General features: G+C 36.3%; 1 protein-coding gene across 23 annotated transcripts in view; it reads right to left on the bottom strand.

The window, feature by feature from the left end:
- DENND4A (DENN domain containing 4A) overlaps positions 1-26,362 on the bottom strand; it is a 109,347-nt gene that overhangs the window by 33,181 nt on the left and 49,804 nt on the right. For all 23 annotated transcript variants that reach the window (XM_069595439.1, XM_069595436.1, XM_069595438.1 and 20 more), the window contains 10 exons: positions 24,466-24,635; positions 23,334-23,575; positions 21,707-21,773; positions 20,264-20,322; positions 18,829-18,973; positions 18,396-18,571; positions 15,324-15,424; positions 13,447-13,665; positions 12,756-12,901; positions 261-394 (listed from right to left, as the gene is read on the bottom strand). In XM_069595439.1, coding sequence (XP_069451540.1) covers positions 261-394; positions 12,756-12,901; positions 13,447-13,665; positions 15,324-15,424; positions 18,396-18,571; positions 18,829-18,973; positions 20,264-20,322; positions 21,707-21,773; positions 23,334-23,575; positions 24,466-24,635 — 1,459 coding nt within the window. The remainder of the gene's footprint in view (positions 1-260; positions 395-12,755; positions 12,902-13,446; positions 13,666-15,323; positions 15,425-18,395; positions 18,572-18,828; positions 18,974-20,263; positions 20,323-21,706; positions 21,774-23,333; positions 23,576-24,465; positions 24,636-26,362) is intronic.

A 26,362-nucleotide genomic window follows, 5' to 3' on the forward strand; every position in this document is an offset into this window, starting at 1 on the left:
GGTCCTAACTTAAAATTTATGAGAACATATACTTATGGAGATATAAAGAGCTTCCTAAGTCTGTATCATGCAAAATTATATATTTTTTCTTTTTATACCTCAAAACTTAGTAATGGATGTGGGATAAGCTCGCTTACCCCCTAAAAATTAGGGATCTGTACAGTTTGGATTTTTGAAAATACCACAGTCCTTAGAAAGCTACGTCACAGATGATGGATTGCTTCTCTCTTTCAATCTCAAACATTCTGCCTCTTGAATACCTGTACTGTAAAGGGGGTTCTTCACCATTGGGTAGATGGGGGATCTCAGGAGGTGTTACAAAAACAGTATGTTCACTTTTGAAAGATTCATCCAATTCTATAAGTCGCACTTCACCACTCTTGTCCATATCCACCTGAAGGAGTTAAAAATATATATATTAAAAAGATACATTGACTAGACAAGTGTTCACCTATAAGGGAATGGTTAAATAAACCATTTACACAACTAGATACTAAGAAGCTATTTAAAAAAAGAATGAGAAAGTTCTCTATGTATTACTATAGAAAGTTCTCTGAGATAGTTAAGTGAAAATAACATATTTGGTTCTCGCTTGTACTCACATAAAGAAATACTCAAAAATACCTTTTTAAGAAAGTAATTATCTATATGGCTAAGAGGCAATGAAGGGAATGTACTAGAATGGAATAGGACCCAGATTTCCCAACATATTACCTTTTAATGTTGTTTTGCATTTTGAATAGTGAAAATTTACTCAAGAAATACAACCTTAAAATGTTATCATATCAACAAATACTACCATTTAAATGTGCGTGCGTGCATGCGTGTGCGTGTATGTTGAGAATACTGGGTCTGTCTTTGATTTCCACTGAGTAAAATAAACTTCCCTAAGTTCTTCCAGTATATGCAGAAGCACATTTGTGTTAAGTTCTAGTCACATCAATATTTAAAGCATTTTAGTTGTCTGTTACCTCTAGATACTCTATGGTATGGTAATATTCATAACAATAAAACCTTCATAGAGTCTAAACTTCCCAAAAGGAGCTCATAAATGAAACAGCACAACATTCGCATTAATCTGAAGCAGATGTCATACATATGACAAAATAGAATGCACAGAATTTTATCAGGTTAGACAGAGTTAGTGTCACATAACAGGAATAGATGGAGAGTAAGCCTGATTAACAAGTTAAATCTTAAGGTGGGGATTCACAGAAGAGCAGACCAAAGCAGGGCGGAAACAGCTTTTCCCACTTTCCTAACCTTTGAAAAGAGGCGGCGCATCCAGAGTCTTATGTAAATTGTTGACTATAATTTCACAGCACTACCTGCTGTGATCTCTAAAGAATGTTTTTAATGGTACATCCATATAGTGAACTAGGCAATAATCAAGGCATGTTTCAGAAATGGCAACCCACTCCAGTATTTTCACCTGGAGAATCCCATGGATGGAGGAGCCTGGAGGGCTACAGTCTACGGGGTCGCAAAGAGTCGGACACGACTGAGCGACTTCACTTTCACTTTCAGAATTACAATTAATGACAGGAGAAAGTGTTCACAATAAAAAACTACTAAATAATATATATGTGTATCTATATACCCATACCACACACACATGGAGTATGATTCTAACTTTTTTAAGACTGTGCCTTGTCTGTTATATAGATATATTTCTGTGTGTGCACACTCTCCCCCCCACACACACACACACAGATGCACACACACAGTTATCAAAATGCTACCTCTGGGTGGTTTTATTACTGGCAATACTTTTCTTCTTTATATTGTTATTTGTTTTCCAGTTAAAATAATGAATATGTATTATTTTTACTTGCTTTATAAAAATTACAAAAGCAACAAATGTTCAGAATAAAAATGTAAACAAAAAAGACTATATTAATTTTAGGATAAGCACTTATTTCAATTCTGTCAAAGGGTTTAAAAATTAATCAGTATATTATAAAAGAAGGTATCTTTCTTTTTAGCCTTTCAAGACTTTTATACAGTGAAACAAGCAATGATATAATAAATATAGTAAACTGCATAATCACAAACCCAGCTGGTACTCAAAATTGATACAATCTTTTTTTAGAAAGCAAGGTATGTTTAAACACATCCACCATATCCTTTTTCTCCCCCTTAGGCTGCACTGCATTGTGCCATGGATCAAACCTGTACCCTCTGCAGTAGGAGTATAGACTTAACCACTGGACTGCCAGGGAATTCCCTTTCTCCTTATTCTAAGGAAAAAACCTAATAGAAAAAATTATCAGTATGAAAGTTTTGTTTTTGTTTTTTTTGCAGGACTGCAATAAGCTTCCCTGGTAGCTCAGATGGTAAGTAATCCACCTGCAATGCAGGAGACCTGGGTTTCATTCCCTTGGTCAGGAAGATCCCCTGGAAAGGGAATGGCAACCCACTCCAGTATTCTTGCCTAGAGAATTCCATGGACAGACCATGAGGTTGCAAAGAGTGGGACAAAACACTTTCAGTTTTGGGGCTTCCCAGGGGATGCTAGTGGTAAAGAACCTGCCTGCCAACGTAGGAGATGTAAGAGACGTGGGTCTGATCCCTGGGTTGGGAAGATCCCTGGGAGGAGGAAACGACAACCCGCTCCAGTATTCTTGCCTGGAGAATCCCATGGACAGAGGAGCCTGGAGGGCTATATATAGTCCATGGGACTGCAAACAGTCGGACATGGCCTAGCACACATACACACACATACAGTAACAATAAACTGGAAGTCACCTACATGGCAAAAAATGAGTAAATAACATAGATGACATATACAGTCATTAAAAATGAAAGAGTATGGAGAAGGAAATGGCAACCCACTCCAATAGTTTTGCCTGGGAAATCCCATGGACAGAGGAGCCTGGCGGGCTACAGTCCATGGGGTCACTAAGAGTCAGACACGACCGAGGGAAGGAGACAGTCCCAGGAAAGCTGCGGTGCTTGCCAGAGGCCCCAGAGCTTCTGATGGCAGAGCCACAACTGTGGCCGAGAACTCCCAGTTCCCAGGCCTCTTGATCCTGGCCTCTCTCACCAGATACGCGTGTGGAACACTAGAATCGAAAATATGCCCGAGGGCTTCCCTGGTGGCTCAGCAGTAAAGAGTTCCCTCCCTGGTCTGGGAAGATCCCACATGCCTAGGAGCAGCTAAGCCCGTGTGCCTCAACTGCTGAGCCTGTGCTCTAGAGCCCAGGAGCCGCAACCCCTGAACCCACCTGCTGCAGCAACTGAAGCCCGCACACCTTAGAGTCTGTGCTCCACGACACGGGAAGCCACCACAGCGAGAAGCCCACGCATCACAACAGAGAGTAGACTCTGCTCGCTGCAACTAGAGAAAAGGCCATGTAGCAACGAAGACCCTGCACAGCCTTAAATTTAAAAAAAAATCATTAAAAGAAAAAAAATGAAAAGAGTAAAGGTTACGCAGGCTTCTAGTTGGACAAGACAAATTAAACACAACTATTTACCTGTAATCCTTCCTGAAATCTCACCAAAACAAGAGTAAGGAGATTAAAAAACAATGAAGGCAAAATGAACTGGAGAGAAGTCAACAGCAGAGCTGAGTTCAAAGCATTTTAGAAGCCGCATAGTAGCTTGATGTGACCTATGAAAGCTGAAAACCACACGTCTGGCACTGGGGAGGGGATAAAGAAGAAAAACCATAAAGTCAGCCGTTTGGCTCTACAGAGCACCAGAAAGGTCAGGAATGAAGAGCATGATGCCCCTGAAGACAGGACGGCAAGTGGGTTCAATCAGGAGAATTAGTTAAATGCCTGCATTTGAGAACTCCTAGACTCTTGCCCAACCCAGTACAGTTACGCCATGATCTCTCCCCAGCAGCAGAAAACTGGGTTGGGTCTTTCTGAGTGAATCAGAGAAAGCTTACATTTGAGGATGCCAGGCAGAGCTGGGGAAGATGAAGGAGATTAACACCATAAAACAGGAGAAATGAGTAAAAGCTTACAGGTTACAACAAGTGGAAAATCTTAGCTACCTTCCCCACTCAGCTCTGAGAATATCTGTGGTCAGGCTTACGCATCCCAGGCTAAAGACTGGAGATATCTCTTGGGGAAACTACGCAGAATAACAGACACTGATCAGATAGGGACTCTAATGAAATAGCTGAGTTCCTTTATGATCGTCAATCTCATACCTAAGGAAGCTCCAAGCTTCACCTTCTAGAAAGAGCTCCACTGAGTTCTCTGTGCCTCATACTTGGTAACAAATACCAACTAGAGATCACACACACAAAACCAAAAACCTGAAAAAGAATAAAATAAATATTAAAAGGTTCTCAGAAGGAGAGACCAGGAAAGGGGAAAAAACCCTTCAAAATAACTAAAATGAATAAGCCTACATCCATGAAACAAGAGATGCTATAACACAGACACACATAAGAAAGGAGCATTCAGAGAACGAGAAGGCACTTATGGCAATTATAAATATGATAGCAGAGGTTAAAAGTATACTATAAAGGCTGAAAGATACGATTGAAGACATCTGGAAAGTGGAGATATGACAAAGAGACAGAAAATAAAATGAAAACAACAAGCAAAAGAGAAAGAAACAAGAAAATTAAGAAGATCAGGCCAGGAGGGCCAATACACAAACAATACATATTTTGGAAAAAGAGAACAGAGAAATTGGGGGAAAGTATATCTAAAAAAGGAAAAAAAACAACAAACAAAACACAGCAATTTCCTGGTGGTTCAGTGGTTAAGAATCTGCTGTGCAATGCAGAGGACATGGGTTCGATCCCTGCTGGGGAACTAAGATCCTACATGTCTCTGAGCAACTAGGCCTGTACACCACAACTACAGAGTCCATGTGCCACGACAAAAGATGTGGCGTGAGGCAACGAAGATCCCGCGTGCAGCAACCAAGACCTGATGCAACCAAGAATATAAATACATCTTTAAAAGTTATAAAAAAGAAAAGTATAAAGCTTCGCACAACAAAGGAAACTATCAGCAAGGTGAAAAGACAGCCTTCAGAATGGGAGAAAATAATAGCAAATGAAGCAACTGACAAACAGTTAATCTCAAAAATATACAAGCAACTCCTGCAGCTCAATTCCAGAAAAATAAAACACCCAATCAAAAAATGGGCCAAAGAACTAAACAGACATTTCTCCAAAGAAGACATACGGATGGCTAACAAACACATGAAAAGATGCTCAACATCACTCATTATCAGAGAAATGCAAATCAAAACCACAATGAGGTACCATTTCACACCAGTCAGAATGGCTGCGATCCAAAAGTCTACAAGCAATAAATGCTGGAGAGGGTGTGGAGAAAAGGGAACCCTCCTACACTGTTGGTGGGAATGCAAACTAGTACAGCTACTATGAAGAACAGTGTGGAGAATTCCTTAAAAAACTGGAAATAGAACTGCCTTATGACCCAGCAATCCCACTGCTGGGCATACAAAATGAGGAAACCAGAATTGAAAGAGACACGTGTACCCCAATGTTCATCGCAGCACTGTTTATAATAGCCAGGACATGGAAGCAACCTAGATGTCCATCAGCAGATGAATGGATAAGAAAGCTGTGGTACATATACACAATGGAGTATTACTCAGCCGTTAAAAAGAATACATTTGAATCAGTTCTAATGAGGTGGATGAAACTGGAGCCGATTATACAGAGTCAAGTAAGCCACAAAGAAAAACACCAATACAGTATACTAACGTATATATATGGAATTTAGAAAGATGGTAACGATAACCCTGTATGCGAGACAGCAAAAGAGACACAGATGCATAGAACAGTCTTTTGGACTCTGGGAGAGGGCGAGGGTGGGATGATTTGGGAGAATGGCATTGAAACATGTATAATATCATATATGAAACGAATTGCCAGTCCAGGTTCGATGCAGGATACAGGATGCTTGGGGCTGGTGCACTGGGACGACCCAGAGGGATGGTACGGGGAGGGAGGAGGGATGGGGGCTTGGGATGGGGAAAACGTGTATACCTGTGGCGGATTCAAGTCGATGTATGGCAAAATCATTACAATGTTGTAATTAACCTCCAATTTAAATAAATAAATTTATATTAAAAAAAGAAAAATAGGAAAGAAAATACCCCAGAATCTGAAGGCCATGAGTTATAGATTAAAAGAGCCTATATATGTCCAACTCAAAGACGAAAATGAAGGCTGATATCAGGCATATCCTCGTGATTTCAGAACATTGGGGATCTTAAATGCTTCCAGAAAAAAAAAGAGATCCGGCACAAAAGATCAGAAATAAAGACAGTACTAGACTAGATGTTATTCTCAACAGTAACATCTGAGGCCAGAAGACAATGTAGTAATGACTTCAGATTTTATATCCGACCAGACTAGCAATCAAGTATTAAGGGAGAATAATGAAATCTGCAGACAGGCAGGGCATCAAAACATGTAACTCCCATGAAGTCTTTCTCACTAAACCACCGAAACCTGTGATTCACCATAACAAGGAAATAAATCAAGAGGGAAGTTACTGAAGCCAGAAAGCTGGGGATCGAACTCTGAAGGTGTACAGAGGTCAGTACCGTTCCCAAGATGATGGCGAGGGAAAATCCTAGGACGACAGTCTAGAAAGCAGTTCAGACTGAAACACAAAGATGGAAAGCTTCAACAAGAATTTAAAACAAACAAACAAACTGATAGACTACCTGACACGTTAGAAAAATTGAGATTTTAGATTTTTTACCTTCATAGAAGAGCTTAGAGATGAATTAATAGTATGCACAAAATCAGAAATATAGCAATTATTAACTTTGGGAAAACAAAGTCCATACGTAAAAGAAAATTTAATTACAATATATACATATGACCTATCTGTGACTGCATACGAAGTGAAATTGGCAGACAGACACATTGATAAAATATCAATTAAAATATCAACATTGAAAACCAATTGACCAACTATGGGAGAATTTTGGTGATGGTAGTAGATACAACCTTAATGGATAATATATAAAACAATAGGCAGCAATAACAAGACATTATTTGGAAACCATAAAGTAAATGACTGATGAAATAGCTGAAAGAGAAAGTCGTTCCTCAGAGAATAGAAACTAGGGGTGGGAAAAAAATGGGACCTAAGCCTTGTAAAAATCATTTGACTTTTTACACTATGCTATGTTTTAATGTGGTAAACAATTAAAAATTACTTTTTTGAGATTTGGCAGCAATATAAAAATGTTTATAAGATCTGGTTATGTAAAAAATTAGGAAGTATATCACAATTATGTTAAAAACATTGAAAGTAAATGTAAAATGGATATTAGGGCACTAAGCTTATGGAGTTTTTCCACCCTTTTATTTTCCACACTTCCTGTTACTTCCTAAAACATTAGGAACATGTCAATAATAACTGAAAATCACTGGTGTCCCTAGAAGAATATAATGTTTATCAGTTTAGATTAGTTCAGTCGCTCAGTCGTGTCTGACTCTTTACGACCCCATGGACTGCAGCATGCCAGGCCTCCCTGTCCATCACCAACTCCTGACGCGTGTTCAAACTCATGTCCATCGAGTCGGTGATGCCATCCAACAATCTCATCCTCTGTTGTCCCCTTCTCCTCCTGTCTTCAATCTTTCCCAGCATCAGGGTCTTTTCCAATGAGTCAGTTCCTCGCATTGGATGGCCAAAATATTGGAGTTCCAGCTTCAGCATCAGTACTTCCAATGAATAGTCAGGATTGATTTTCTTTAGGATGGACTGGTTGGATCTCCTAGGAGTCCAAGGGACTCTCAAGAGTCTTCTCCAACACCACAGTTCAAAAGCATCAATTCTTTGGCACTCAGCTTTCTTTACAGTCCAACTCTCATATCCATACATGACCACTGGAAAAAACCATAGCTTTGAATAGATGGACTGTTGGCAGAGTAATGCCTCTGCTTTTCAACATGCTGTCTATGTTGGTCCTAGTTTTTCTTCCAAGGAGCAAGCATCTTTTGATTCCATGGCTGCAGTCACCATCTGCAGCAATTTTGGAGCCCCCCAAAATAAAGTCTCTCACTGTTTCCATTGTTTCTCCATCTATTTGCCATGAAGTGATGGGACGGGATGACATGGTCTTAGTTTTCTGAATGTTGAGTTTTAAGCCAACTTTTTCACTCTCCTCTTTCACTTTCATCAAAAGGCTCTTGAGTTTTTCTTCGCTTTCTGCCATAAGGGCGGTGTCATCTGTGTATCTGAGGTTATTGATATTTCTGCCAGCAATCTTGATTCTAGCTTGTGCTTCATCCAGCCCAGCATTTCACATGATGTACTTTGCATATAAGTTAAATAAGCAGGCTGACAATATACAGCCTTGACGTACTCCTCTCCAGATTTGGAACCAGTCTATTGTTCCATGTCCAGTTCTAACTGTTGCTTCTTGACCTGCATACAGATTTCTCAGGAGGCAGGTTAGCTGGTCTGGTATTCCCATCTCTTGAATTTTCCACAGTCTGTTGTGATCCACACAGTCAAAGGTTTTGGCGTAGTCAATAAAGTAGAAGTAGATGTTTTTCTGGAACTCTCTTGCTTTTTTGATGATCCAACAGATGTTGGCAATTTGATCTCTGGTTCCTCTGCCTTTTCTAAAACCAGCTTGAACATCTGGAAGTTTGTGGTTTGCATACTGTTGAAGCCTGGCTTGGAGAATTTTGAGCATAACTCTGCTAGCGTGTGAGATGAGTGCAACTATGTAGTAGTTTGAACATTCTTTGTCATTGCCTTTCTTTGGGATTGGAATGAAAACTGACCTTTTCTAGTCCTGGTCCATGGGCAACCCCAAAATGAAATGAGAAGCTCTATATGATATGCAAACATTTTTATGTAGATGAAAAGAGGTTAATGTCATTATAACAGCAGCAGTGATAATGAAGTAGAAGAGATGAACCAGAATAAAAAGGTTACAACCAATACCAACGGACACTGGAAAGGAAGCTGGAAACCAACCACTCTGGTCTTCATAATGGAATATTCTAAGAGAACTGTCTGTCTGTGAGCATTAGGTGTTTTTAAATTTTTATTTATTTATTTATCAGCTGCTCCCTGTCAGACCTGTCCGTTTGTTTGCATAGGAAAAAACCTATAGACATGGACAACTGCTCTAAGTATTGTAAAGTCTACTAAAATATTAAAATGGTGCTCTGTAAATTCAGTATCTTGGGATAACTTCCCTTAGCTTGTCTACTAATAAAATCTCATTTCAACATTACCAAAACTACCATGTAATAAATGCTTCATTTATCAGTTGGGCATTTCTGTCTTTTGGAAAACACAGTGACATCTGTCTCTATTGGGAGAAAAAAGAAATCCAACACCCACGGCAGGATAAAATTAAAGTAATTTTCATATTCTCTTCGTATTTTTTCACAAGACATTAATATGCTCAGAAAACACTGCAGAGGGATGCTTAGGAGACCAAGAAAAACCTTACCAGACTATTTGTTACACAAAACTGCTTTTGGTTAAGCTCCATCCTATAGGAACAGATTGTAAGGATTTAAAATACAATCATATGAAGAAAAAGAACACAAGGCTTTCAAATTAGTCATAAATGAAACACAAATAAGTTTCATATATTGTTCTTCTTAGTCCTAGTCAGCTTTACCCACTCCAGGTTTTTTAAAGTTGATCAAATGTTTTCTGTTTGGATAGGCTAAGATCAAAAGAGGAATATGTCTAATTTTTGTTCAATCTTAGTCATGGATTGGCTGAAGCACTTAATGAATATCTAATATTATTTTGTTTTCATAGTCAGACTGCCAGAGGGAATCTGTTCACTTAAAAAATTAAGCTCACAGTCACTTAGCTAAGGAATAATCCCATATGAATGTCTATTTTAAAAGTATTATTGATATTCAAAAACCATTTACACATTAAAAGCAAGCACTGACTTTCTGTGCTTAACGCACTGAAACCATGCTAGTAAAATATGAAAAAGAGTAACAGTACTGTACAATTATTTACTATTTCAGAGAGTTCTGCTAATACTAGGAATACAATTAACCTCTATTAAGATATATTTTATGATATCACAAATAAAATCACTTTTAACTAAGAAAAAGATCCACTTTGGATTTTTGACATTTTATTATTTTCTCTAAGAGTTCCTTGAATTATAAAAAAGCAAATACAAGTAACTATGTCTTAGTGAGTAAATGTTCCAGTTTTGACTTTCTTAGTAATCATCAAAATTCTTAAGTATAATATGAATCCACTATATATAAGTGATATTTTGTTGGATCCAGACTTTGAATAGGTAAACAGCATTTTAGGGAAACAATCTGCCTAGACACAATAATTATACACTTAATTGGGTTGTTTCTTTTTTGAGACTTCTCAGAATTTATATTCTTTAAGTCAATCATGCCTCACACTAACTTTTATCAACTAAACAGTAAGTAACCTATTTTCAGAAAATCCTAGACAATACAGAAATTTTCAGTAATAAAATATCCTTCTTCGAACACGATACCCTAAATATCTAGCAAAATTATAAATCCCGTGTGTCTTACAATATTGTAAGAATTTTTTTAAACCATGTGATACCATTATGAGTTTTTAGCTGAAACACAAACTTGTGAAAGCAAGATACACAAAATGAGCAAGAAGTAAAAGGGAACAATACAAGATTTTTCTTTTCTGCACTGTTAATTGGATTCTTCCAACTAATTCAGTGTTCCTATGTAGATTCATAAATTTATTGGCTAAAGCAGGCTATTAGCAAACCCTGTCACTAATTTGGTCCCTTATGATTCAGTTGACTTGGCACAAGGAACAATTGTTACCCAATTATTAATATATGCCATTGTTCACAAGGGAAGCTCAGCACCATAGAGGAAGCCAAGCACTACAGAGGAAAAACATTCAAAGTGCATGTTAGTCAGAAACATTTTTATTTAAAAAACCAACAGAATTATTCCTATAAAAAAGGATTTAGAGAAATTATTCTTTAAAGCATACTCTTTTACTCATTGTACACCTTTTCTATTTATTTATTCTTTTTACTCATATTTAACTTTAAAAGCACCAAAAAAGAGCAAACTTAAAAATTTAATTAAAATATTGAAAAGCGCATTCTTAGTATAATGCTACAATAAAGACAAAACTACCAAGGACATATAATGTTACGTCTCAAAATAAACAGGATTTCAAGGCAGAACTCAACTTACAAAAAAAGCAGGGTTCTAAAAGTCTGTCTTATTTATATAGGTCATTTAAACTACAAAAAATGAATTTCCCAAAAAAGCAATATCCTTTTTGGGGTGACAGAAATGTTCTATGTTTTGGGGTCATGGTTACATAGAAATCTATATTTGCCAAAACTTACCAAACTGTACACTTCAAAGGTGCATTTATTGTTTATATATTTATTTCAATAAATTTGGACTCTAAAAATTTGTCCTAAAAGGTGGTCAGAATACCAATCCACCAAAAAGAAATTTAATACATATCTCTGGCACGACACTATAGCCATGCACCATCTGAACTACAGACAGTCACCATGTATATCAGTGTTTCTATGAGAAAATGAATTCTGAGTTCTAAGAAATATTGGCATATATCCACCTTTTCCCTATTCTAAAGGATTTCAGGGTTTTGCTGATGGCTCTGCAATGAAGGGAGATGCGGGTTTGATCCCTGGTTTGGGAGGATCCCTGGAGGAGGAAATGGCATCCTGCTCCAATACTCTTGCCTGGAGAATCCCATGGACAAAGGAGCCTGGTGGGCTACAGTCCATGGTGTCTCACGAGTCACACATGACTGAACAACTAAGCAAGCAAAGCAAAGCATTTCAAGGACTAGGGTGGTTATTTCTGGGCATCTTAAGCTTGTCAACTCTCTATCAGCACCAGAAACAGTATTTTTCCACATCAATTATGCCTCACATGTTCTAATTTCCAGATCAAACTCTGATACCTCATTTGCTCACCACCCAATGGGAACACTCAGACTCTGCCTTGCTTAGACGCTGACACTCTCTGCTGTCCTCATGTCTACATGGATGTATCCTGTTTAGGTTCTGACCCCTTGGAACAGTCTGTCCTCCAGCATGGACACTCTCTTCATCCTGCTCGTCCTCTGACAGCACCCCCCATGCTACCCTTGCGTGGATGAATGCTCTCCTCACCGTTTTGGGCTTCAACACCCCATGCTCAGCTGCTCCTCCTTCACCCATTCAGATTCTGGCACCCCTCTCTGCGCCACTGTTCCCCAAGCTCCTCTCTATCCAGCATGAATACTCACTTTGCTCTACCTCACTAATGACAGTGGACTACAGGGGAAGGGAAGGTTTCACAGATGAATATAACAGAATTAATTCACTTAATTTATGCTACAAATGCACTCCCAAACTGCAGAAATGTTCAGGTGAAATGTTATGTTCTACTCCTACTCTCAGTGTGTGACAATTCCCTCCAGACCAAAAGGAGAGGTGAAAATTAAGGATGCTCAGGTTAGAGGCCCACAGACTTGGATAAAATCCCCTCAGTCTATAAATGGACAGGAAGGCTTACAGACGTGGTTGCTAAAATAAAACTCATAATAGTAAAATCCTGCAAAGTTATAAATTCCATAACATCTAGGAGGCCACCAAAACATTCATAATAAAGGGTCAATGATTAAATGGAATTAATTAAAGTTTTGTTAAAAGCTGGTTAAGTTATAAATAGAAACTGTAACTCAAAACATTTATAATAGTCACACAAAATAAGTTAGGGCACTGTGTAGACATACTATATGACTTACTTTATCTACACAATCATCAAAAAACGCCAGGCTTGCATCTTTATCACTGACGAAAGAACATTCCTCAATGAAGCGAATAAACATCTGTGTTTTGGTCATCATGTTATAGAATTTCTGATGTGACCGGTCCCGACTTCTTAAGAAAGCTGTTCAACATAAATTTGCAATGTTAGTATATATAATACATTCATAGGTTCAGAGAATTTTTGAACTAGCAGGAACTAGATCAAACATGTCATCTATACCCTCCACACTCTACCGTTTTGCAGAAAAAGAAACAGACTCCCGAAGGAGACATGACCTGACAAAGATACAAATAGGAAAGGAACCTGAACCCATTCCTTTGAAAGGAATCTTTTAAATCCCCCAACCCAGGGGCTCCTATGCTTGCCCAACACTGCTTGGCTGCCCTGAAAGCTGAAAGCATCAATATCTTAACACACCTGTGACAAAACAGAGTACAGTGGTACTTTTCAAACAGTCTCTTCTGTGTATTTTGCTACTGGGGTTGTACTTAATGTGCCTGAGAAATAACTAATTCTATGGAAATGGATTACCAACTGAGTTGACAGACACATACTGTTGAAATAGACAAGTGTATTTTGATAAATACGAGCTACTAACCCAGAAAGCAGTCATCGCAAAGTCAAGCTGAATAACATGAAAGCTGTAGTACTGTACAATCACTTACCTTGCAGAGCAAAAAGAGAAGTTGCATCTGTGGCTGTCTCAGATGGGGCTTGAGTTATCGGTCTTAAGTATGATCTATAACCTTTTAAAATAGAGGCCATGAAACACAAAAATGCCTCTTGGATTTCCAAATCTATCATGTGCAACCTCTTTCCAGAATTAAAGTCATAATCATTCATTGCTAAGTCCATAAGTCCATCATCTCTCGGTCTCTGCTGTACTGTGAAGAAATACAGTGTTAATGTTTTCTCCAGAACTGTCAAAACTAAGGTTCATAATGGTATCAATATGTGATTCAAGTCATTATGCTGAACACCTTATACAGTCCTGTATTTCAATTATATCTCAATAAACTTGAAAGAAAAATAATAAATGCGTTGAGTTTTCAAAAGAGCTCAAGCTACTTCAACCATTGTTTACATAACTCCTTAACATACAGTAAAACTTGAAATTGGTCTAAGGACGGTAGCAATGCTCAATGTTAATTTCCTGATTTTCATGGTTATTGCATACAGTAGTGACGTAGGAGAATGTACTAGTTGGTAGGAAATATACATTCCATTTGGAGATGATGGGGACATCTATTCTCGAAAAGTCAAAGGAACAATGTTTGTGATTGTTTCAAAATGTAAAAACTTTTTAAAATATGAGGAACAATAAGTCATCTTAGGAAGTTTTTGTGACATTCTTATTGTCTAAGAAAGCAAAAAAGAAAATGGGCACTGGAATGGAAGACCTAGGTTTTAATCTTAGCTTCAGCCTTATTAACTGTATGATATCTGACAAGCTACCTCCCTCAAATTTATTATCTCCATATTTGTAAAAACAAAAGAATGTATGTGAAAGTGCTCTGAAGCTGTAAATTGATATATAATCCTAAATAATATCAGTATTTTTTAAGCCTGTAATTTTAAGCTTTAGATTCTACCCTTCAGTAGAGCTGGATGGGCTATTTCACTTATTTTCATAATATTTGAATATTGCCATAAAAGCTGCTGGACTTCTCAGCTATTCAAAAGAAGTGCATGAATTAGAAAGCAGTTAAGTAAGTAGCTTAAATAAAATTCCATATGTAATTAATTTGTTCCATAGGATAAATTTTTTTCTACTTTGTCATTTTTTTTCATATCCCAATACTTTGAGCCACTTTTGAATTATCTACTTGCTGTAAGGTTCACTTTGTGAACACTGTCTTTTCCTGTGTCTACTTCCAACAATATTACAGGTACCCTTGAACTCTTGAGGATGTAGGCCTCCTCCCATGTTTATATACCACTTATACATAAATGAGAACCGCAAATATCGCTACTTCATTACTGACTACTTTTCATACCACAGCATCAAATTATGAACCCTGAATGGACTGTTCTTATAGTAATTCTGGATCACTATCAAGATACTCTTATGTAAGCTTTGAACTGTAATATGCCAATCAATTTTCACTTTAATTTCTGCATGCTTTTGGCAAACTTCTGTTTTCAAATTATTTGGGGTAGGCTACAGCATTAAGATCTACCGAAGGTGAAAGCATATGACCATGCTCCCACCCCATGGAAGTCATCAGCATTTTCTAATGTATTTTAAACCATCTGTCTCAGACTTTCAAAACGAACTTTCTATTTTATGTACAAAGAAAACACATAAGTAGAAAACAGTATTTTTCCACAGTATTTGAAAATAATCACCTTAACTTCTTTTTCAATTTTATTATGATATAAACTTCATAAAATCTCCCATTCAGTTTCTAAAAACTTGCTTTAATGCTCATTTCTAAAAAATTTTCTTTTAGATAAAAACTATCCTTTAACAAGTAAGGCAAAGTAATTGGAGACTTTTCTTCAGATTAAATTACTTCCTTTAATTAAATTATACACTTACATTTTGCCAGTTGCTGATGCAAATTATTCAGTGTGTTCATCAGATTTTTACATGGTTTCTTTGGAAGTATCTTCCAGGCTACATTTTTCTTGTCACCAGTTCTGAGATTAAATGATAACAATAATATATTTGTCAGATTAACATGGGGAGAGGTGGGGCAGGTATATACCTGTTATTCATAAAAAGGGGAAAAGAGAAAACACATTGAATAAAAATAAAGCATACAGAATATTCTTGTTAACAGGAGAAAAATACTTCAGGTGTAAAATGGACTGCTTAATGTTGTAAAATTAATTTATTTTGAGGGTAGAGCTTTGTATTAAATATAGCTCAAAAACGTATACTTATGTTGATACTGAGTCAATTCCACCTGCACTGGAATCATGCAAATCACTCCAAAATTTAATGTGGTGGTCATCAGATCCCCCAAAGGAGGAAATAGCAACCTTCCCCAGTATTCTTGCCTGAAAATCCCATGGACAGAGGAGACTGGTGGGCTACGGTCCATAGGGCCACAAAGAGTCGGACGTGACTGAACACACACATGTGCACACATTATCCTTAAGCTCATTTAGAGTCTTTAGACACTTGAATATTGGGGAAATCCTACCATTGGGACTTTTGTTTTTCTCTTATAGACTCTGAGACAAAGCACTCTAGAATACATTCAGTGAACTTATGATCCCTAAACCTTATCAAAACACTTTGATATATTCAATATTTAGTTTCTTAGTTCCCTAAAAAATAAGTAAAATTTAGTTTCTTTCAGAAAAGAAATAATCTATAATGTTAGATCATTTGAAAGAAGTGTAACATCCCCCAATACTTTTCTAGCTATAAAAGAAGATATCTGACAGTGATTTCTTTGTTTCTATGATGAACTCCAGTAATCTCCTTTATCACAACTACTACCACACAGTTGCTCTCTAAACTATAGATGGAATAGAAAAAGAAAAGAGCATGGTGACAAAACGTGGTAAAGCTTTTGGACTTAACTATAACTTTGTTGATTCCATTCTCTATTTATTAAAACTTTTTACTATTTCAAAAGCAATAAACACTCATTTTAGGAAACTTGAAAAAATGTAGAGAAAAAGGGGAACAAAAGTAAATCACTTATGTTCTAACCACCAAACTCAACAACATGGTGCAGGTGTTAAAGGGAACATGCTGAACTTTTTTTTTTTAATGTTCCCTAAATTTCCCACAGAACAAAAAGGGCAAATAAAACTCCACAAACTAAACAAAGAAAAAACGAGTGGATGGGAAAGCTTAAGCTGACAATGAACTGTCTTGGAATCTACCCTATCTTTCCACAATGAGAAAAAAAGTATAGACAGGGCAGGGTCAAACTGCAGATGTCCTGCTGTGAGATTTTATTTCACTTATAATGTGACCAGGACTACGGGAACCCTGTATTACAGTGAGAACACAATATAAAAATACTTGGCATTATTTTCTTGCTGAAAGTTTCAAACACAGCACTCCCACTGTGCCTTAGCATTCACTGTGTGTCCCTTGCTAGATTATTAGCAATTTAAGAGAAAGGAGTGTATTTGGTTTGTTTTTTTATTCCCGATGCCTAGCAAAAAAAAAAAAAAAAGGGCGGCGGGGGTGGGAAGGACACTTGAGATGTCTGTAGCATGAATGAATGAACAATATTTTGGTATCGTTTCATTACATCGAATTACTACTATTTACTCACATAATTTTCCTCCTCTCGCCCTTGATAGCATCACTCTAAAACTTAGTTGAGGAGAAGCACTTTATCTAGTACGTAAGTTTGAATCTATGACAACCTTTCACATTTTTATTCATGGTGAGTTCCATTTATTAGATTACTATTACAGAATTAGTTAGCCAATAATTAGTGAAGGAAGTACTGGTTGTGGAGTCAGACCATGATGTTTTCAAAATCAGTCCTGCCAGTATAAGTTATGTGCCTTTTGATAAATTAGTTAAAAATCTAAGTTTTGGTTTTCTTATCTGTCTAGCAGAGTACTTAGTAAAAACTACCTCACAAAATACAGAGAATAATAAGAGATACCTTAGGCTATGCATACAGTTTTATGCCTAGAACATCATCACATATTAATTTCCCTTCAGAAACTTGACATTCATAACATGTTCTTTATGTATTTATGAGTCAGAGAAGGGGAAAGGAAACAACAAATTTCATATTCAGGAGTTTTCTTTCAAATTTCAGGTTGAGGTTCCAGAAATTCAGGATGACGGAAAGTAGAAAGTGATTGGTTCACTCGTTCAGTCCTCCCATAGGTTTGAAAGGGCGATAGGACCAAGAAGGAAGACCACTGATGAGTGCAAACAACTCATGTTTTTTTGATTTTTTAAACTCATTAGTGATCAAAACAGAAAGATAAATAAGAAAAAAATTATTTTAACAAATCAAGTATAAAAAGAAGGAAAATGTAATTTATTACCATAATAAATACAGTATACACTTATTTACAACACTGCATTTCAATTTTTAAAAACATTACGTCACGTAACATTTAACAACTGGCCAAAAAAAAGAGATGTTACTTTTATATTTGAAGAATTAAACTGTAAAAGGTACTAATTAGCTTTGGGGCTTTACTAACAGGGTAACTCGCAGTTATTTTAAGTATGTCCTGTGGATGCAATGTGGTATTGCATCAATTTCCTCTTTCCTGAAGAGCTTAAGTATGATTAAACTGAAAATAAAGGACACAAGAGAAAATACTGAATTAAAGAAAAGCTATATAGTTACAGTAGGTACAACTTAAATATTATTTCAATAAAGAGAGAGAAAATTATAAAATCCTTATATTCCTTATATAAATTTCTAAGGCATAAGATTATAATATTTCTTAAATATTTAAATATCTGAGGATTAAAACCTTCTCTAGTACACTAAATCCATCTCATCAAAGTATAGTAAGAACTGATTCAAAGATGGTAAAACCCCCAAATATAAAAAATATATAGCTCAAAAGAATTCTAGTTATTATCACAAGATATACCACAAAAAAAAAAAAAAACCTACAAAGTTGCAAACTACAGAATGTAGAATCACTGAAACAAACTTACTGAGAAATAGTGTTGGTATCTAGGTCAACACAACTGACATCTGGTGGAGGGTCATAGAGATCAAAGTATCTTGAATCAATTCCTACTATGAATGGACATGGTGCACTCAAGACATCTGCTAAAGCCAGTGGGCAGAGAGGAACATAGGGGCATGGCCAGTGGAAAGGGAAAATCATCTTGGATAAAAGAAAAAAGAATATTTAGCTGTTTTAACATTGAAGCATAATTCATTGGCAACACAGAAAATTGTCTTTTAAATATTTATATCTAAAGTAGTTTAATACTTGTTAAATAATTACCATTACTGATAATGGTCAGAAAATTAAAATTCATTACACTCTGGATTTTAGTTAAGCACTGAAATAGCTTTAAATTATATGAATAATTAGGTTTACAATGAAACTGATCGCCAAGAAAAAACTGTGATACTCACAGATACTAATGCTTCTGTCACACTGGTAAGCACGGAAGGCCGTAAGGAATGAATGAGAATTTTATGTTCTGTTACTGCAAACACCAGGAGTGTCACAGCATTTTCAGGGCCTAAATTCTGGAGCAGTGTTGAAAACTTGCCACCACTGTAAATCCAAACAAAGATATATAATTTAAAAAATAGAGATCCAAAATCTCATTATACAAAATAATGTTTAAAAGTTTATGATTAGGGTAGGGTTACAGTTCACATTATATATTCAACTTTAAAGATGACTGTTGCTCTTTTGTAGGGAAAACGCTGCATCAGAAACACACTATGAAAACAATGAAGTTTTATGAGGTTTTGAAGTCATTCGCGTCTTCTGCCTTGTATTAAATATGGAAAATGAAAACTTATCTGCTTCTTTTTTCTATAAAATGATCTGCCATGTAGATAATGTTCAAATAAATAATTCAATGTATATACAAAAATGTTGTTATATGATTACATTTATACAAAGTGTCCGGGACAGGCACATCTGTAGAGAAAGAAGTAGAGAAGCAGTTGCCTAGGGCTGGGGACAGTGTCTGTTTGTATCTGAAGGGATGGTAGAGGTAAGGGAGGGTAACTGCTAAAAGATATAGGTGTTTTTTGGAGCTACAAAAATGTTCTGAAATTGATTATAGTCATAGTTGCAGATATATTCATTGAATTGTACAATTGAACTGTATAGTATGTGAATTATATATCAATAAAGTCATTACCAAAAAAAAAAAAGTCTCTTGGTAGTCTCAGTATTTCTAGTTTATTCTCAGTTCAAACAAAGGTTAAGAAAACACTGGTCACTCAGGGCCAAGACCTGGTGATGAAATAATCTGCAATTCTTACAAAATTAATGTCAAAGATGGCAGCCATTCTCCCTTAGGTATGTGCCACCAAATAACTTAATTATATTGTAACTACTTCCCTGCTAGAAAAAGTACATGGCTAATTAAATATCAATAACTGATACTTTAGAAAAAACATACTTCATAATCTCTGAACTTTTAAGGTGATGAAATACATTATTCTATTCCATGGGCTAGTATTTATAAGTAATTTTTTATTTGGGGGTTAATTTTAAAATGAATATTTTTTCAGAGGATATTTAAAGCTAAAAAAGAATCGTTTTCATAAACTATATACACATGTACTCATTTATGCATTAATAGTTGTACACACTTGATCACAGTTAAGTGGATATGCAAAATACCAAACACTATTGTAAAAGTTTTTCTGTGTTTTTCAAGAACTTTAACCTAAATTTTAAGTAAAAGAAATTTAGATAAGAAACAATTAGATGAGAAGTATTTCCATCAATGTTTGCAATTTTCCCTAGGAAAAAGAGAAAATACTGGAATGCTATTTTAGTTTACACTAAACATTTAGAGAAACACAATGAAGTTTTACTTGCCTCAATGGAAGAGGTGAAGAAACAGGCTGACTGAGGATCAGATTATCATGTGGTGATAACTGAAAATAGATAAGAAATACAGTATTTCAAATATAAAGATTAAAACACCACCTTCCAGGAAAAAATTTCACATACATACATATAGATGATGCCCATAAAGTTTCAATATTCCCATGCACCAGTTATAGGAATAGTCTAAATCACTTACTAAGATCCTAAAAGATATGTCCTGATGACTGACCTAACTACTAATTCTCCTTACTCTAAACCATATTCTTTTCTTCTGTTCCTCAACATTTCCCTGATGCCATGTTAACAAACCTGTATTAAAAGAATAAACTGCTCAATTAATATCATAAAACCAGGGTTAACTAATCTATGGCCTCAGGGCAAATCCACAGACCACCTGCTTTTATAAATAAAGTCTTATCAAAATAGAGCCATGCTCTTTTGTTTACATGTTACCTAGAGCTGCTTTTGTGCAATGAAAGCAAAGCTGAGCCGTTTTCAGAGAGACAATACAGCCTGTAAAGTTTGAAATATTTACTGTTTGGTCCTCAATAGAAAAAACTTGCCAACTTCAGCTATAAGATAAATCTTTTATGTGTATCCAACCTGAGTGTGCTGTATATTCTGGCACTAAATATCAAGAAGTAACTTGGGATGATATGTGGATATGCAGACTATTTACAATGCTTATCAAAATGATATATTTTTTAGACACTTTATCTGTATCAATATATTAATACAATTAATCTACATTCAAAATTTTATGCATATTTATACAAATCTTAAATATCTATTTACAAATAATTTCTAATTTTGAATGATACTCCACTAAGGTTTATGATAAATACAATAAGGCACATACAGAGATAATACATGAAATATTTTCTCAAGATCACTTCAAAAATTATGCTTAGATTAAAAAAACAACTTACATATCGAGAGTATAAACAAAAAAGAAATACAGACAAAAAAAGAAAGATAAAGTCAACTGGGAAAAGAGATGGGGAAAATAATTTATGTTCACTTTAAACTTCCCATCACAAGGATGTGAGCAATTGTTCCCGCAATTAGGAAAACACACAACTTTTTATTTCATCTATTCTAATACACTTAACTTAGGGAATAAGTGCCAAAGGCAAAACTTTTAAATACCAAGAATAAACGTAGGGAAAGCAGTCCCTTTTTTGTGTTCAAAGTGTCTACTGCTGCCTACTTCTTCAAGTCTACAACCCTTTATCTAAGAGGAAATATTAGATGTTGTCTGGGAGGCAGTTAATAAAATCATAAAGGTCCAAACTCCAGCATGAAGCAGCATCTGGTTCTCTTTAGATTCTATTTGATGTTTTTCTCCTCTTATAAAACTGTTTTACTTAGGTTACATTTTGACAGAGTCCATAACCATTCAACAGAGCACTTACATCAAGAAAATCTTACCTGAACTAGAATCCGTGGTCTCTGAGGAGATGGAAAAGGAACTTTATGCATAAAATGAGAAATATGCCTTAAAAACAAACAAACAAAAACCTAATTCATTCCAAAGAGAATACCATATGCTATAAAGGTCAACATGTCACCACAAGTTCATGCTGAGTCAAAAGCTCTGTGTACCGATAATTTCGAAATCCCTACTACCACAAAAACAAGTGAACAACCAACCAAAATCATTTGTATCATTTAAGCTGCTTCCGAATAAACCCACCCCCCAAATTTTCATATTAGTACTCTCTCATATCCAGTAATAATTGTGTTATTAATATCTCAAAAGCCACTCTAAGTTCTACCTTATGTGGGCATTACCAAAGAAGCTAATTCTTACACTGCAATACACTTATTTTTAGTCAATTGCTCATATTTTTAAAATGAAGCAATCATTGAGTATTTCAGAAAAATGAAGGAGTTTAACTATTTCTAAAATAAGAACAATATTCTTTTGATTAACAATAGGTTAAAAATTCTATTGCTGATTTTTTGGGCTTTTTCCCCAGAAGAAGACAGATAAAAAGATAGATTGATGGGTTTTGTTTTGAACACCATGGAAAAGGAAAAAGGAAACAATAGTAAACAATCCATTTTAAAGAAAGAGTTATTTTATTTCTATATTACTTTTAAACCATTTCGAAATCATCTTGGCTGCAGAACAGATAATTTCATCTGGATAGAAAACATCAGAAGAGCATGATATGGTATCGAAAATATCTAAAGTGAAAGTGAAAGTGTTAGTTGCTCAGTCGTGCTCAACTCTTTGCGACCGCATGGACTGTAGCCCTCCAGGCTCCCCTGTCCATGGGATTTCCAAGGCAAGAATACTGGAATGGGTTTTCATTTCCTTCTCCAAGGGATCTCCCCAACTCAGGGATTGAACTCAGGTTTCCCAAGCCACCAGGGAAGCCCTAAGATTCTGCCCTAAGATTCTAAGTTCAATTCAGTTGCTCAGTAGTGTTCCACTCTATGAGACCCCAGGGACTGCAGCACACCAGGCCTCTGCATATCTAAAATGATATCTAAATGATATCTAAGATATCTAAAAACAGTAAGAAATATAATAAGCCCAGATTATATGTAAAATAATCACAAAACCTGTAAAAAAAAAAATTCCAATTAGGATCTCCAAACTTCACAAGATCTAAAAAATGAAACATTTATGTCATTTTGTTAGAAATAAAATTATCTAAAATAACAAAACTGTAGATATAATTGGGGATTTCCAGATGGCTCAGTGGTAAAGAATCCACCTGTCAATCCAAGTGATGTGGGTCGGGAAGATCCCCTGGAGGAAGAAATGGCAACCCCACTCCAGTATTCTCGCCTGGAGAATCCCATGGACAGAGGGGCCTGGCAGGTCACATCTCATGGGGTCGCAAAGAGTCAGACATACTGAGCAGCTGAATACACACACACACAGTTATAGTAAGAGAAACATTACCTAACTGAATCAACCAAATCTTTTTTTTCTCTTGAAAAATTTAGTTTCCAAATAAAATCCATTTAATTACCAGTACAAATATACCACACATAGTGGAAAGAGCTGCCAAATTTTGAACCGAGAAGGCTGCTAACTTACTTCTCAATTGGAAGGACGTGAGGTCCTGAGATGGAATAACGATATAGAAAAGTCAAAAACTTCCTGAATGCGTCAAAAAAAGGCCAGTGAGAGAGAAGACAGATGCATTTATTAGTGTGAATTGTCTTGGAACTATCAGACTTCTCATTTGCTGATGATGCTAAACCCAAAAGAAATCTCTGTTTTTCTGTGAGATTCTCCTCGGAGTATGGTTCATAAAACTGAATAGCAGCACCATAGACCTGGAAAACAGAAAGTACATTTGATAAATATGCCTTATATCATTTACTCAAATCACATCATTGGTTAAATATTTAATGGATGAGCTATTATGAGCCATTATATGCCTATGAGCCAGGCAAGGTGCCAGGCACCAGAAACAGTGGTGAAGAGACATTGCTCTTGCTTTCTCGAAGTACATTAAAACTTCACTGATGATGTCAACAACAAAACTACACAGTGCAAATGTCAGGTCCCCTTATTTATCACTGGAAAACAATAGGTTTAATTAAATTTGTTTTACGAAGAGTGAAAGCAATTGTGTTGACAGTCTCTATAAGAAAATGACTGAAAACAATGAGTTGGCCAGAAAGTTCATTTGGGTTTTTCTGTAAGATGCTACTGAAAAATCCAAACAAACTTTTTGGCCCGCCTAACAATTATTTAGTAGAGAGTAGGACAGAATTTTAGATAAGGAAATACAACTTCAGACAATTCACTGAATTTCTCTAGACTTCAATTTCTCAATATATGAAATGAAGATATTACACTAGAGATCAAAGTCCATTTCAATGATAATAGGCTATGGTTCTAAACAGCACTGCATATTTAATCAAGTCTTTAGTATTACTTTAAAACTTTTGTAACACAGAAAATGAAGCAATGCAGAATCATCATTTGATAATGAAAAAAATCTTTCGCCGTATTCACAAGAAAGGCATTTGGGTATGTGAGACAGACTGAAAATTTTCTTTTCCTATGTCTCCAGATATAGTTATTTTAACAACGTGAAAGAGGTACATATAATAGATCCAATTTAACCAGTTATTGTTTCTATTGTTACTGCATATAAAACTTAAGACTTGAAAATGTACAAGAAAACTGCAGATATCATTTGTTAAACACAGAGTACCTTCTCAGCTGAGGCTCCAGTTAACACGAACGTAGAAAATACAGGGAGGGGGTATTTGCTATTTGACGGCCAACATTCAATAGTTGCGCCCATTGGTAAACAAAACAGGGGAACAGATTCTGGGAGTGAGAATGACTCGTAATCTTCTTGAGGGTATCTACAAATTAGACCTATAAAAACAATAATAAATATTAGCTCATCAGCTCTTGAATTTAGCAGCTCATAATTTGAATGATGCTAAAATGCTTTATTATTTAACACATCTGGAAGACTAAAACACTATATATGTTCACCAAGTAACTCTGAATGCTTTAATAGGATTCAAGTGGATTTTAATCGCTGAACTAGTCATATTAACTACTTAATATTTATCAAGCTTCATCCACAAAGGCTAGTAAGGTAAACAGGAAAAGACTATTCCCTGGTAGCTCAGACAGTAAAGAACCTGCCTGCAATGCAGGAGACCTGGGTGGGGAAGATTCCCTGGAGAAGGGAATGGCAACCGACTCTAGTATCCTTGCCTTGGAAAATCTCATGAGCAGAGGAGCCTGGTGGGCTACAGTCCATGGGGTCGCCAAGAGTCAGACATGACTGAGCAACTAAGCACACACAAAGAAACATACACAAATACGCACATACTCCTAAAAAAAGAAACATTCAGACTTCCCTGGCAGCTCAGATGGTAAAGCATCCGACTACAATGCAGGAGACCCAGGTTCGATCCCTGGGTTGGGTAGATTCTCTGGAGAAGGAAATGGCAACCCACTCCAGTACTCTTGCCTGGAAAATCCCACGGACGGAGGAGCATGGTAGGCTGTGGTCCATGGTGTCGCAAAGAGTCAGACACGACTGAGCGACTTCACTTTCTTTCACTCTCCTAAAAATTCATTTTGTGTTCATACTACCTTACAGCATATAAACATACTATTTTGGGAGGAAATTTTCAATATGCATATATTCACTTTACTAGGTTTTGACAGCTTTACCTTAGGGTTGTTTTTTTTTTTTTTTGACACATTAAAACAGATATTCCATAGGACTATATATATATGACTTCTAGCACAAATACAAGAAAAATTATACATAAAAATAGGAGTCACATATTTATAATGTCTTTAAAACAGTATCAACTTAAGCCCAGCTTCTAAATAATCTCAGATTATATGAAAATAGAGTTTCAAGTGGTATATGATTTCATGTTAAACAGACTAGCTGACAAAACAGTCCAGGTGTCTTCTACTTAACAAACCCTCAAGAACAGACTCTTTTACTGGATTTTGTGGGACCAGAAACAGTAATAGGTTTCCTAAGCTTGGATCCTTAAAGTCAAGTGGAAACCATCACGACACAATGTTAAAAATAAAATGACAAACTGGGACTATGACTGGTTCATTCATTCATTCAGTCACTCAGTCGTGTCCGACTCTGCAACCCCATGAATCGCAGCACGCCCGCCTGGCCTCCCTGTCCATCACCAACTCCCGGAGTTAACTCAGACTCACATCCATCGAGTCAGTGATGCCATCCAGCCATCTCATCCTCTGTTGTCCCCTTTTCCTCCTGCCCCCAATCCCTCCCAGCATCAAAGTCTTTTCCAATGAGTCAACTCTTCGCATGAGGTGGCCAAAGTACTGGAGTTTCAGCTTTAGCATCATTCCTTCCAAAGAAATCCCAGGGCTGATCTCCTTGCAGTCCAAGGGACTCTCAAGAGTCTTCTCCAATACCACAGTTCAAAAGCATCAATTCTTCAGCGCTCAGCCTTCTTCACAGACCAACTCTCACATCCATACATGACTACTGGAAAAACCATAGCCTTGACTAGACGGACCTTTGTTGGCAAAGTAATGTCTCTGCTTTTCAACAAGCTATCTAGGTTGGTCATAACTTTCCTTCCAAG

This window comes from Ovis canadensis, chromosome 7 (assembly GCF_042477335.2).
Source record: "Ovis canadensis isolate MfBH-ARS-UI-01 breed Bighorn chromosome 7, ARS-UI_OviCan_v2, whole genome shotgun sequence".
Classification (NCBI taxonomy): Eukaryota; Metazoa; Chordata; class Mammalia; order Artiodactyla; family Bovidae; genus Ovis; species Ovis canadensis.